A 15,156-nucleotide genomic window follows, 5' to 3' on the forward strand; every position below is an offset into this window, starting at 1 on the left:
ATAGGGGTCTCACACAATTATATAACTCCTCTGCTTAACACATCCTAGACACTGCTATGCTCTGATCAGTTCACTCTGTCACTAGAATCCATCCATCCCTGCACACCCCTTACTCATGAGTGGATTTTGATATGGGAGGATATTTCACATAAGTCATACATGAGGCAAAGTATTTGGCCATCACTAAAATCAATGACCAAAGGAACATCATACCTGTATCATGGATGACTGCTCTTATGCTGATCATAGGGCATTATGTAATACCATAAAAGGATTCACAGGACTGCTAACTGTCTGCCTTGGACCTTTATTCCTCTTGACATTGCATGCGGTTACCCAAAACATAATGACTACAAGACAGCAAGACAGAAGAGAGCTTGTAAGGATGTAAAATAAGAAGGGGACAGATAAACCACCTTACAATACGTGGCATAAAAACACTATTGAAAACAATTCATTGGCTTCAACCCAACCCAATGTTGAATACAGAATACAAAACCACCAGGCCCCTAGGGTCATTATACTCTGTGTGGTGTGCCTGCCTCTGCCATCCCAAGAACAGCTCTGGCAGGCATAGGGACATGCCAACAAAAGCAAGGACAAACAGCAGCTGCTGATTTTGGAAAGAATACTGCATCACACCTGTCTTATCAGCACATCTAGATCATGCTCCTTCCTCTTTGGTGACCTTTCTAGAAGATAGTGAATGCCTATAAAAATGGGGTGCCCCTTTGGGGCAGACAGTCAGAGGCAGGAGCAGGAGGAGAAGCAGCTTCTGAAGACGTTGACCCTTCAGAGGGGAAAGGTAAGGACTGCCCAGAGGGATGCACTAAGAATAGCAGGCCAGATAGGAATGACTATGGGACAGGTCACCTCTGGACAGATGACTAGGGCTTACTCACCAACAATCTAGAATGTTCCTCTGCTACTGAAATGCAGGACACTGGGCCTAAAGTGAGCTGGTGGGTGACAACAGCCCATTAGGAGACTGTTTTCTGAAGAACACAGGAAATTGATTGCTGGAACTCTCAGAGAGATCCATTAAGGCAGCATAGCCATGAACTCATTATCAGGCACACTCCCTCGCTTTTCCAGAAAGGGTGTTTAGATGAATGGCATGTGGATTAGATTTCCCAGAGGTCAGAGAGGAAAGGGAGTAGTTGGCAGAAATGTGGTGCAATTTATTTTTCAAAAGGCAATTTATTCAAGGCAAGGAATTGTCACTGACTTTTATTTACTGGAACTACTTTCTGATGGTAATGGCAGCAGAGAGCTTGCTTTTGCTAGTGAGCGTACATGGTGCCAACTGAAACCATCACACCTACCCTCCAAGATTCACCAACTTTTCACACACAGGCTGGCTCAGCTCTGGGAAGACAAACTTACTGTAGACTACTGGAGTATACAAAGAGGACAGGGCATGGCCAGGTTCGAAGGATGAAAGGAAAGGGATTATAGATGATATGTTTAAAATGAGATCAAGTAATTACCAGGGTAGTACCAGTCATGGGTGGAGTAGTCAGTTGCTGGACAGGTATGTCACAGGAGCCTCTTTGTGTCAGGCTGCAGTAGTGTTTCTGGATATTAAGGGTTATAGCTGGAGTCTTGATAAATGATCCTTGTTATTAGGAACACATGTGCAGGGTGCCCTCTTTCATAAACAAAATATTCATTGTGGGGTCACAATTTGAAAGAAGTGACCCCCATGACGATTCTGACAGTGTTCTGAAAGGTGGGAGCAAAGACCCACACCCCCAATTTTACAAAGCTGACAGGTGAAGGAGGACAAGTGGGAAGAAATGCCACAGTGCAACTCATATCTTAGGTGAAAATGCCGTGGTCACATGCCTCAGGACCATTCTAAATGTTAGAAAGAGGACAGGTAAATCAGTCAGAGGGTAAAGGTACATGCCACCAAGCCTGATAACCTCAGTTTGGTCCCTAGAACCCACACAACAGAAGGAGAGAACAAACTCCATCAATTTCTCCTCTGACTTGCATTCCCATGACTTAGAACCATCAATGGAAAGCAATGAATAAATGTAAATAAATGTAATTCCAAGACTTAAAGACAGGCCATGCAGGGTGGTGCACAGCTTTAATCCCAACACTAGAGGGACAGAGGCCACAGTTCTCTGTGATTTCAAGGCCAGCCTGAACTAGAAAGCAAGCTTCAGGAAAGTAAAGGAAGACCCTGTCTCAAAAATAAATAAGCAAATAAATCAAGGTAAATGTCAAAGACAAAACACTCAGAGAATAAGCATAAGCAAGGAATCTGGAAGGTGAGATGGGAAATAATCTCCAGAAGTCACCAGCACAGCTCAGATCCACCAAAAATGAGGTCCGCCACCCAAGACAAGGGAAACCAGGATAAGAATGGGACCTAATGCCTAGCTTTGCTCACACAATTCTATAAGATGCCTCAGGAAAAGTCAAATACTAACTACTCACTAAGAAGATACTTAGGGGAAGAGACCTGAGATTGTAGCTAAGGACTCAAATGGACATGTTCACAGACAGGAACTGGGACATTGCCAGGGCCCTAAGGACATTGTTCAGTGGTTCAGCAATGGTGTAACATGGGCAAGTCTTGTGTACAATCTCAGCACTGAAAAAGAAAAGAGGGTGCAATACTTATATCTGGGATAATACCAAGAATTATGGAATATATCTTGTGGCTACACAAGATAGCAGGAGAATATATATATACCCATGGAGTCAGACCTCAGGACAAGGCTCACATTCATTGACATGATACAGCTAATCCTGAAACTACAATTACCCATGGCAGAAACAGGAAGAGCAAAGAGTTGCTCCACAAGATGTTAACTAGCATGTATCAGAGCATATTCCCAGGAACAGAGGAGAAACTGGGGTGTCAATAATGTGAAAAACATGCTCTTACCAGAGCCAAGGAACCATCTACACAAAGTAACATGACAGCTCTAAGGCCCGTGGTGAACGTGATGAGTGACCCATTTCTCCTCTGCAGGTTTCACCCACAATGATGTGGGCTCTCTCGGCCTTGGCCATCATGTTGAGCATCCAAGCAGGAACACTTGACCTGGTGGAAACACCCCCAGGGGTGAGCAATCTCCCTGTTGCTGTGCCCAATGTGAGCACTCTCCCTCTTATCATACCAAGGCCCCCACACCTCAAAGGGTCCTCCAACAGCCAAGGCTTGCCTCCCAGAAAGCATCCAGCTGCCCCCAAAGGAGGCAAGTGTGCACCTGCAGCCAGATACTTCCTCGCCAGCGGCAAACTCCACGACTGTAAGTAAGACTCACTTTAGCTGTCCTTTTGGGTCCTGTCCACACCTTCCATAGTCTGCTCATTTCTAGCTCAGAGAAGGTTCAGTCAACATTCTCAGCAAGTGAATTTCAAACATGATGACCCTGTGGCATCTGCTTGGTGCCCAGAGAGAGAAGGGAACTTGGATCATGCCTAGAAATTCTGGCTCAGCAAGGGCTGAATCCAGCTCATCCTAGAGCTCTGAGAGATGGTGAAGCTGAGTGTAAGGTAACTATTCTTAGTCCGGGACTGACTTATGCTACCCTGGACAAAGGAAATGTCTGACCCCAAAGCTGTCTCTCTATTTGCCTTCAAGTGGATTCTTACTTAGAGACTGTGGCACACCACAAGGTTCTTCCTTCATGGGCCCCAAACTGCCTAGATTCCCACAGTTGATTAACCCTCGGCCTAGTTTCCAGAACAGAAAGCAGCACATTGAGAATCGGCCTGCAAGCCCTTGACCACACGTGCTCTCCTGAGACACCCTCTTCAGCCTCTACCTGACATACACTTTGGTCCAGGAGACAAGAAATTCTACTCCCTAAGATTCTTGAAGGCTGAGAATATAGGAACCTTGGTAGTTAAAAGAGACAAAGAGATGATTCTGCTTCAGAAACAGGAACTGGTTAGGTCTCATGGGCTAAAGAACAACAGGAAACACTTTGTAGTTCCCTGGAGGTTCTGTGCAGCAACACTCAAGTAAAAACCTGCATCAGAGAATGACAGGAGGATGACAGAGGCCATAAGCCACTGACCTGTCATAGTGGCCAACTAACACAGCTCATGAGTCCAAGATTCTAGAAACAGAACACTGGGCAAAGAAGGGGCGGCTAGGATGTAAGACATGCTTCCGTGGACTGCTTCAACCATAACTCTGCTGGGCTAGTAATGCTCCTTGGATCAATCAGCCACACCTATGCAATAGACAAGGCTGACCACAAGCAACACTTCACTGACATTTTTTTCTATGCAGTTCCTACTAGAGCCAGACAGACAGGCAAGTGAAGGTAGCATTATAGTATAGTAGTTTGACTGATTTCCAGGTCACAGAATGACTCTCAGCCTGTTCTCTACTACACTAGATCTCTCCTTTCTTACTTATACCACATGGAGGGAAATACATGATAGGCCCCTGCCAGCCTATCAGGACTTAAGCCTTGGGCAAATGCAAAGGCTACCCAACATAGCATATCCAAGTATAAATCATCTGTAAAGACTAATGATATGAAAATGAATCAAAAGAGCAGAGGAGACTTGGACGGAAGGGCCTAGAAAGAGAGAATAACTGTGCTTGTCTATTCACTACCCTCCTACTTCTGCAGTCCCTCCACCTTACAGTAGATATCCACAATCATAACCTTTATACTTCATCTGGAAGCCATGCACCACATCCAATTATAAGACTCCAACAAACACAGAGGGTGGAGATCAGAATACCAATGAGGACCCTGAGGACTAGAGCTGATATTGAGCACCAGACACCAAGACAAAAACAAAAATTAATCAAATAAAGCTGGCCAGATGGCTCATTCCCTAACAGGACCAGTCAAGAATGCACAACGTGTGTGTGTGTGTGTGTGAGAGAGAGAGAGAGAGAGAGAGAGAGAGAGAGAGAGAGAGAGAGAGATTTGTCAATAGAAGGAAAGAAGGAGGCAAGACAAATGAGGACAAGAAAAATGACACACACAAATGAGGTTCCTCCTCACTCCACACCCAAGTATCTTTGAAGCTAACGGTCTCATCACAAGTTAGCATCAGTGTAGGACCAGCAACAGCTGTGGACAACAGGGAAGGGGGATCTCTCAGACAGAAGGTCATTCTTAACTAGGGCAGGGGAAGCACTAGAACTTGGAAGGCAGAATTCAGAGTTCCTATGTACCCCATATTTCAAGATGTCATCTTCCAAAAGGAGGGTGCTAGGGATGAACTGAATAGAAATCCCACAGCGGGACTGTCTCTTGATCTTTTTCAGATCTCATGGACACTCTGCCCCCACAGATTGAGGAACTTGTGAAGTGTAATGGCGTTGGCATGGGAGGCGTGCTTGGGACAGTGATGTCCACACTGGACAACCTTGACCTGCTCTCACTCTTAGATCCCACCTCCCTCCTAGAAGGGGCAGGAGGTCTTGGCCTAGATGGTCTCCTAGGCCCAAAAGGGGATGAGGAGTCCTCAAAGTCCTCTTCAGGGTCCAAGGCCACTGGAGGACTCAACAACCTACTCCCAGGGGGCAAGGAAGGCCTGGGCAGCTTACTGAACCTTGGTGGAGACAAGGGCTCTGGCAAAGGACTCCTGAAGGGAGAGGGGCTCACCAACATCAAGAAGACCCTGGGTGGCGCGGTGGAAGACGTAGAACATCTGAAAGAATCTGTTGAGGCCAAGGTGAAGGATATCCTCCCAGAAGACATCAAAGACACATTTTCAGATCTGCTCAAGATAAACCTCCAAGAGCTTGTGCTCGAGTGAGTGCTTCCTTGACAATTCTCTGGGTTTCTGGACAAACCCACTGCTCATTGGGAACACTGACCCTCAGTCTACAGCAAGCCTGGTGACAGCCACCCTTTCATAGAGAGAGACTGACTCCCACTGGAGCTCTGCAAAATAGGACCAGGAGGTCTGGAGTTTAAACCAGGGGGTGGAAAGGGCAGCTCAGGGATCACAGGACTAGCAGCCCTTAGCTGGTGAGGAACTGGGTGCCTCAGACGTATTCCTCAGGAGGGCCAGGCTGTTCCTATGAAGCAGAACTGAGTCTCTGTCTTCACTCTGCAGGTTCAAGGTCGAGGAGGTGAGAGAGGAGAGCACGGACATAACCATGGAAGCTGATGAGATCCAAGTCCACGCCACAGTCACTGCCATCATAGGCGGAAAAGGGTGAGCCTGTTTCCACCATGACTGCAGGGTCACTGGGGATTAGGATATGTGTACCCTATCCTAGAGCCAGATGACAAGGTCACAGAGACAGAGAAAGGAGGATCAGCTATTTCAGGCAAGCCTGGCTTACAGAGTGAAACCTTGACTCAGAAAATAAAAAATTAGATAGATGGATAGATACATACATACATATAAACATCCATAAATTCATAGATACATACATAGACATTTTCATAGATAGAAACACACATAGATACATAGAAAAACTGACAGATAGACAAACAGACAAATGATAGATAACCTGCCTTGTCCTAAGCTTCTTCTGTTAAGAAGCCAAGCATTTCTCCTGGTAGACTTCTTTTACGTATTTCCACAAAAACTCAAAAGGCCTAAGTGCTAGACTTGGAAGTGAACTTATGGCTGGTAGCTTGTGCCACCAATGACAGGTGACCACCTCAAGGCTGAGTAAGACAGTTATTTGTCAAAAAGTAACTGACTACCACAATAACCACCCTCTTCATTCTCTGGCATGGGACTGAGACGCGAGGAGCATGTAGACTAGGAAACACAGTCCTCCCCTCAAGAGGATGACCTTCACCACAGCATCAGCCTGATTCCCAATGCCTAGCCCTCCGCTGGAGCCCCATGTCTCAGGCAGTATTTCATTCACCTTCCTCTCCACAGCGTGCTTGGACCTGTCATCACCCTACTGAAATTTGAATCTAACTTGGATGTGACAATGAAAATTGCTATTTCCTCCAACAACACAAAATGTGTCAACCTTGACGTCCAAGACACCCATATCAAAGTCAACGAAATGAAAATACAGTTAATAGAGACGTACGTAACAGCTTCTATCCTTCTACTGAATCAATCCAAAAGTGTGTCAAAAGGCCCTGCTGCTGGGCCAGAGGAGAGCTGGTCCACCATAGTCCTCTAGATAATCAGGAAATGCTAGGAGAGCTATCAACATTCCTCTGTGTTCAACAACAGTCTTCTCACATCTACCTTCTAGCTTTCCTACTGATTCTATTTAAGGGACTCCTCCTATGTTTTCCCTAAAAGAAACCATGAGGCCACACGGTGAAAATCTCTCTGACACTTTTGTGGGCCAGCTGCCTACCTCTCCTCTCCTGGGCCAACCATAGATTCCAAGCCCTTCTGACTAGGTTAATAGTAGCCATTCTGACTAGGTTCACACTAGGAAGCTAGAAATGCTTCTCCCCATACATACCCAGCTTTGACATCCTTTCCCTCCCTCTGTTAGGCCCTACGCAGGAGTCACTGTAATTTCTCTAACTAGAGCTTAGCAAGTTCTGAATTCAGATCCACAGCTACACCAAGACCACAGACAGGTCTATGGACAAATGTGTTCTGGTGTCTGAAGGATGGATCCATCCAGGGAGACCTCTGGGCCAGGAGTCCTATGCTTTGGCCAGGAACCTTTGCATCTTCTTTAAAGACTAACGACCAAGGCAGGAGCTCAGGACTCACCCACACATTGAGGACCGAAACATCATGCTGACTCCATCAGTGAGTCGATCGGTCTAAGACATGCACAAATCTAGAAACATGACAATCACTCATTTCAACACATATGTCTTTCACAGTGTCACAGGAACTGTGCCTCTCCCCGTGCCTCTGCCCTTGAATAACATCGTCCCAATACTGCTGACAACAGAAATGAATGAGAATGTAAGTCCAGGGAAGGGGGAGGTTCCCTCAGAGACCTAAATCATTGGGGGACTAGGAAAGAATCTTGCAGCTTTGTAAATGACCAGCTGCTGGACAGATTTAGGAACAAGGGACCCCTGGAGCCCAAAGGCCAGTGTGGCCAGGAAGCTCCTCTGAGCATATGTCCAGCAGTAGAACTAGAGTACCCGAGATTTGGGAATAGTGAATGACTTCTGCCCATAAGAGGTCAGGGAACTAGCACAGGAAAGGGGGGAGCCAGGGGAAGAAGGGGAGGAGGTTGGCTGATAAGAGAGACTACTGATGCTCCCTCAGCTAAGCTAACCTCTGGTGACTTCACAGCTGCAGAAATCCAACTCCTGTGCCATCGTCCTCAAGGACTTCAATGACTGCAAGAATGGTGAGTACTTCCTGGGTGTCCTTTGTCAACAGTCTCAAGTGGCCCAGGGACCTTGGGGAACTCCATAGGGGACATACCACAGAGATTGAGCCACTGAAGGTCTACCTAGACAGCCTCCTTCTCCAAGGGGATTTAACCTCAGATTTAAAAAAAAAAAAAAAAAAAAAAAAAAAAAAAACCTACATCCTTGTGTGTAAACCCAAAGCTCACGGCATCCTTTGAGATGTGGAAGCATTCAAGGCTACACTTGTGTCTGGCAGACAGACAGAAGCAGCTGTCCATACTGGTATATCGGGCAGACCACTTGAGGCACAACAGTCATCATTGTCTGTCCGGGCTCTCCCCATCCCTCCCTCCCTCTCCTCCACAGCTACCGGCTTATTCAAGTACCAGGTTCAGAGTGCCAGGATCTCTTCCAAAGGACTTTCCATTTTCTACTGTGTAAGTACTCATGTCATTGCGTCGACACCTGGCTGAAGGCTGGAAGCACACCTGAGCCCAAACAGAGATCAGAGAGACAGGACAGTGAGATGATCTGCTCAGTTCTCACCCTCATCTGTCCTGGGGTCAGTCTCCTGAGTCCCATCAGGACATGGTCAGCTAGTGCTCTTCTCCATTCCAACCCACAGGACAATGGCCTGTGAGGATCTCCCACAGAGAGAACCATAAGTTGTCTCAGCTCAGCTCTACATTCTCATGGGACTGTACACAACACAACACATAGAGTCAGCTCCTCCAACCAGCCACTACCCAAAGTCAGGGAGGCAAAACCAGGCTGGGTGGGACAAGCTTAAAGAGAGGGGACATAGTGAGCTCAGCTTCTCTTCTGGAAATCCATCAAAAAAGCTGCACTCAGATGCTGAAGCACAAATCCATGCACATTCGGGATGCTGTTCCTCAACAACCTAAAACACATCAAGGACATAAGCTGAGGGTCAGAACCTCCTACACATGTCACATGTGGAAACGGAGCCATGATTCCCAGAGAGTATGAATCGCTCTAAAGTCAAGTAAAAACTAAAGGAGCTGTGCACGGGACACGAGGAAACCCCAGTGGTGTTAGGCCTAAGTCTCCCTCCTCTGTTCCTGTCTGAATCTTCCAGCATCCCTCCAAAAGGATTATAGCTCAGAAATATGAGGGTGGAATGCATAAAAAAAGAAAGAATGAAACGGACAGCTAGACAGACAAGCAGACAGATAGAAAATTTATTCAAGAATAGCCTTAACATCTACGAACTTATTCCTCCATGTGATGGTTTATGAAACAAAGGAGGGAGGGAGATAGGGAGGGAAAAGAAGGACGGAGACACAGGGGGAGACTGGCCCTCAGCTCTGCAGAACTGGGACAAGGAGAGGAAGCAATATTAAACACACATCTTCATGAACTCCATCATAAATGACTGACTCACCTGCAGGTGAGGATTCATGGCCTCTGGGGAAAGCCATGAGCCCTGCTGCACTGCCCTGCACAGAGAAGCCAGGCCACAAGGCCATCCCTCTCCTTCGAGTCTCCTGATCTTACACAGCTGTCTCGCTGCTTCCCCTCCTTAGGCTGAATTCAATTTGGGGAAAAAAACAGTGCCTGTGCCTGGAGGTCGGCTGCCTCCAGATCCCAAAAATGCCACCATTTCTGTAACTATGTCCACCTCGATGTTGAAGATACTTTTAATATATGTAGCCAAGCAGAGCTCTGTCAAGGTGAGTGTCCTCCATCAGCCTCAGGTCTGCACTACCCTGGACGACAGCTGAGACTGTCCCTTCTGAGGGGAAAAGTAGAAATATAAATGAGATATGAAGGATGTTTGATATTTTTTTTTTTTTTAGTTTCTTGAGACAAGGTTTCCTTGTGTAATCCTAGCTGTCCTGCAACTACCTCTGTAGACTAGGCTGGCCTTGAACTCACATAGATCTGCCTGCCTCTGCCTCCCAAGTTCTAGGATTAAAGGCGTGTACTCACTGCCCAGCAAGATCTGAAGGTTCTTGCAGAGATGGATAAGACCAATGCCACAGGACACACATCATCCTTAGTGATCAAGAAGGAGCCTTGATGTCATCAGTAGGGCTCAGAAGCAGGCAAGGGGTGGGGAGGGTAAATATCATGAGTGTGTCACCCACATGCCAAGCACACGGCCATGTGTCCTTAAATGATCAATGGCAAGTAATTCTCAACACACAGCTCAATGTAAGAACACGTCTTCATTTTACCGATGCCCTCAAAGACTCAGTGAGTGGCCAAGTCACAGTAGCAGCAAGGGTACCAGGCTTATCTACCCAGGAGGTACTTTAATATGACCCCCACTAAAGATGGAAGAAGTCTCCCCAGTGAGAGGAGCTCCCATGCTCAAGGTACCATGATCAGGTGACTCAGCCTATCAGGAATCTTCACCACAGAATCCATAAGAGTTCAGCACAGAGTGTCCAAGACACAAGAGCCGAGAAACACACTTCTACTTTGAAAGGCTTGATAGAAAGCAACATTTCACAAGGTCTCTGCCCCAACATCCATCCACTCAAGTAAACAGAGGCATGGGGTGAGGATGCACATGTCATTTCTTTTTCTCAGCTGCACCAGCACCCAGCTGGGTGACCAAGCCTACAGAAGCAAAGTCAGTATCTCAACCAAGCCTGAAGGACACATGCCTGACTCATGGTACGGCACCTCCCATCCTCTTCCTCTCACTGACTGAAGTCTTCTTCACAACAGATGAATGACCTGGGTGCCAACATCACCAAAATAGCCTATGCCTTCCAGAAAGACAAACTCCTCGGAGTCACTTATGAGGTTGAAATAACAAAGGATGGTGAGGACTTTGCCACTGGGAAAACGGTGAGTGCAGAGAAATGAAGGTTCCCTGAGTTGGAAGAAGGGCAAGGACTTGGATGCATGAGATAAGCTGTCCCCAAAAGCCTGAGGCCCAATATACCTTGGAGTCCCCATAACAGAGGGAAAGGCCACGTCCCCATGTTTCACTCAAGCTCTCTTGTGTCATTTCAGAAATTAATCATCACTCATAACAGCAAGATTTCAAAAACCAAACTGATACCAGATATCAAAATCAAGAGGTACTACAAGCTATATCTGCACCATCCTCCCGAGGACGTAAAGACCCTGTGAAACACATACACATGATGGTTTCTGGGAAAATATTTCAATAATTACAGGAAATGGGGGATTTAGGCCTACATGCTCTCATTCATGTGTCCATTCTGCTCAGGAGCTCCTAGTCTACAGCTGATTCATTCCAAATCAACTGAGATAAGACTTGAACTCTAAACACCAGTGGTACTGTTCTCATGAACCTAACATTTCTCTGTTCTTTGTTGCTGACAGGTCTGAGAACACAGTGGAGCCCCCTGAGGCTGTAAGTTGGTGTGCCCTTGTATACTGACCCATGATAGGTGGGAAATCAGTCAGTGCCAGACACTCTGACTCAGGAATGGGGAAAGAGAGGCCCATGGGTAATAGAGCACACACCTACTGTGGAACAGAACTTCAAGTTCCTAACTGGCTCTCTGGAGAGCTCTTAAACCATAGCTGCCCATGCTCACACTCACATCTGCATTGGGGGCTACACGGAGTAAACATACAAACACATATATAGGAGACAGAAGATACTGAAAGTCTGGTGCCACATGCTGGAGAGATGCCCACAGTGGGGCCCAGAGATGGGCTTAGCAAATGTGTTCCTTTAGCAGCCTGAGGTACAGGGAGCCAATGAAGCAGCAGACTCAGGAAACATTCAGGTTAGCAAACCTTCCATCTCTACTTATCACGGAAGAGACAGGATGTTCCTGGCTCTGGACTAAGTGAAAAAGACTGTGTAGGATTGACCCCTGACCTCATAAAGACAGCCAAATACAGTAGTTTATGCCAAGATCTGTCCCCGGATGTTAGAGAGCAGAGTTTAAGGAGTGTCCTCTCTTTGCACACAGTGGGGTATGGTTACAGTGGCACCCTAACCCAGTTCACAGAAGCCTGACTTCCCACAAAGAGGGATGAGCAGTGAGAAGGAAAAGGAGGTGTAGAAGCAACACCATATGCTCTCAGAGGAGGGTCACATGAGGAGAAGGGAGCATCATGACATGAGGGACCCAGACCTATGTCCTCAAACCACATCACAGCAGGCAGCAGAGACCACCAAGTGCAAGGCTCCCAACCTTTGACCTCCTAGTCGCTCCTGAAGTCCCAAAGCCACCTGCTGGAACTGTAGCAAGGTGGCAGTAAACAGGACAATACCTCTGTTCATGGAGCCACAAAGGCAACAAACCCCAATAGGAACCCCAAAACTCCCAGAGACAGGAGCCCTAAGGATACAAGGAGATCTATCTCTATATTCGACCTTGACATGTGACAGACCTGTCCAATAGAGAAAGCCCACAGAAACCTGCAGCCTGAGCTAATACTCCTGGGCCTTGAGGACAATTGGAGGGCTGCAAGGCTCTACTGAAAATGTCCTCCTGTGTCCTGCAGAAGGAAGAGGTGGAAGGCATTATGGTTGAAGTCATGAAGAAGGTCTGGTCTTCCTTCAATGGTATGTGGAATTAATGACATAATTGACTAATAATAATAATAATAATAATAATAATAATAATAATAATAATGACTGACAGCTGGCACAGTGAGTGCCCCATGAGAGGTGCCGGGCATGACACATGTGGGACACTAAACCCTAAGCGCAAGGCCACCCTGCCACCTGCTGGGTTATCCATCACCTTCTCTATCAGAAATGACAGCATCATGATGGTATAAAGGGAACACAGATCAAATTGCCTCCTCTGGAGCTCCCAGGAAGTCTTGTCTGCAGGTACCTGGGACCAAGACCACTAGGGTATACATCTGGACAGTGGACCTGGGTCACCCACCCCTAAAGACATTAGGGTTGTGACACTTGAAGGTGATATCATAACCTCTTTGGACAACAATGATGATGGTGCCACAGGCCAGGAATACACGTTCCTGGTTGGTTCTACTGTGCTTGTCAATAGCATTCTGATCTTCAAATGTTTGTGTCACCCCCAGTCAGGTCCTGTTGTGAGGCAGTGTATCATTTCTCATCAATGGTAGGAGACCACCAGGTCCCCACCTGCTTTGGGGCCTTCCTTCCCCTACACCGTATCTTGCCTCCATCCTACAGGCTGGGATGGACAGCATTCATGACACCGTATTGAATGTGTGTGGCAGTGACTCCTCCTAGAGCCACATACAGGACAGAGATGCCAAGTGTGGCTGTGGTCACACAAGCCACCCAGGTTCTCATGTCCCTTAACTGCTGTCACAAGATGGTACTTCCTTATTTCAGAAATGTATAAACAAATGAATGTTCCGGAAGGAGTGACTACATTTACCCTAAAGGATGCCAATGTCAGACCGCTGAGATCGGTAAGAAACCGAAATACAACTCTTCCTTGCTTGTTTGTCTTCCTTCCCTTTGCCTCAAATACAGGACCTCACATAGATTCCCATTCCCACCTGTACGTACGACCAGTGTGAAATTAACCCAGAGAACAGCAGCTTCTCTCACAGGACTCACACCTTAGGCTGTGCCTGGCCCCACACTTGCCTGCATCCGGGTCCACATCAATTCCTAGAGGGTCCAAATGACAGAAAGGCAGCACTTGCTCAGGCTGGCTGTTCATGTTCTCATTCTTTCCCGCCCACCTTATCAGGGCCAGGGAACCTGCACAAGCCAGCCTTGATCAGGGCACAGATCAGATGGATGACATCTGATCGACAGCCACAGTGACAAGAATCACATCCCACAGCAGCTCTGGATAATAGTGAAAGTGTAGCTACTGAGGGGCAGCACTGTGCAGGGCCAGCAGGTGGGTTCACCCAGGATCCCGTGACCCCAGAGTCGGTGCCTTGTGCCTGCTGTCTCTGGGGGGTCCCTGACTGCATCCACATGATCCCCTCCTGCCAGAGGCTTCCCCTTCAAGTTCTTTCTCTCCTAACCTAAGCTCTCCAGGGTGCTCTCCAGGTGCTCTCTCCCCATCCCTGAAGCAGTGCTATGTGATCTGCTGGGCTGTGGGTTAGCACTTACCATGCCTGCAGTCAGCTTCCGAGGTTAAAGGCAGTAATCACTGTCTTTCTCTCTCCGTAGAATCACCTTCAGGCAGCAAACTGAAGCCAGCGCTACTGAAGCCAGGCAAAGTACTGCGAGACAGTGACACCCCCTGTGAATCTTTTCCATGCAACCTTGAAGCCCCATCCTTCTGATTAAGGAAACAATAGCAGTAGTCCCCTCAGCATGCTCAGGATCCTCTGCGTTGACTGACAAGGGAAAGAAAAACAGTTCGAGGTCACGGGCATTGTTGTAATAGCTCCTTAATAAACAGTTTCTGCACGCAAAAGTAAAAGATGACTCATATCTCAACTCTGGTACATGTTCGTGAGCATGCAAAGTATTTCTTATTTGGGGCTGAACAATAATATGAGACAACAAAATCCAGTGTTCTCTGGTGCCCTGGGGGACAATCGTGACAATGATTAAACCTTTCTCCCCTCACTTACTTGGATCTGGAGTGCCTCTCAAAGGCTCAGGTGGTACAGCCTTGCTCCCCACCTGGTGCTATTGGGAGGGGGTAACTTAAAGAAGTGGTGCCTAGAAGGGGTTCTTCGGGTCCCTGGGGTGTGCCATTCAAGTAGATGGGGAACCCTGTCTCTCTGTTCCGGCTTTTGCTTCCTAGCAGTCTCGGGAACACTTTGCTTCTCATAACCGCATACTGCTAACCACAGACCTAAAGACCAGGAGAGAACTTAGGACACAGCCTGGGTCCTCTAAGCCTGAGCTTACACAACCTCTTCCCCACTTCAGATGCTTACCTGGTTACACTGATGGAAAGCTAACACACTCTCCAACTCTAAATGCTTTCTTGTGAATCGAAACCAAACAGAGCCTGGA

General features: G+C 47.2%; 1 protein-coding gene across 1 annotated transcript; it reads left to right on the forward strand.

Moving 5' to 3' along the window:
- Positions 1-755: 755 nt before the first annotated feature.
- On the forward strand, positions 756-14,611 carry LOC114706532 (vomeromodulin-like). Its single transcript, XM_028888943.2, has 15 exons — positions 756-805; positions 2,993-3,272; positions 5,264-5,753; positions 6,061-6,162; positions 6,847-7,002; positions 7,773-7,857; positions 8,197-8,254; positions 8,625-8,695; positions 9,806-9,952; positions 10,959-11,081; positions 11,250-11,317; positions 11,586-11,616; positions 12,726-12,786; positions 13,555-13,634; positions 14,356-14,611. The coding sequence occupies exons 2-15, from the start codon at positions 3,005-3,007 to the stop codon at positions 14,377-14,379; spliced, it is 1,764 nt and encodes a 587-aa protein (XP_028744776.2). The 5' UTR covers positions 756-805; positions 2,993-3,004; the 3' UTR covers positions 14,380-14,611.
- The last annotated feature ends 545 nt before the right edge of the window (positions 14,612-15,156 follow it).

The sequence above is a fragment of the Peromyscus leucopus genome, chromosome 4, assembly GCF_004664715.2.
Source record: "Peromyscus leucopus breed LL Stock chromosome 4, UCI_PerLeu_2.1, whole genome shotgun sequence".
Classification (NCBI taxonomy): Eukaryota; Metazoa; Chordata; class Mammalia; order Rodentia; family Cricetidae; genus Peromyscus; species Peromyscus leucopus.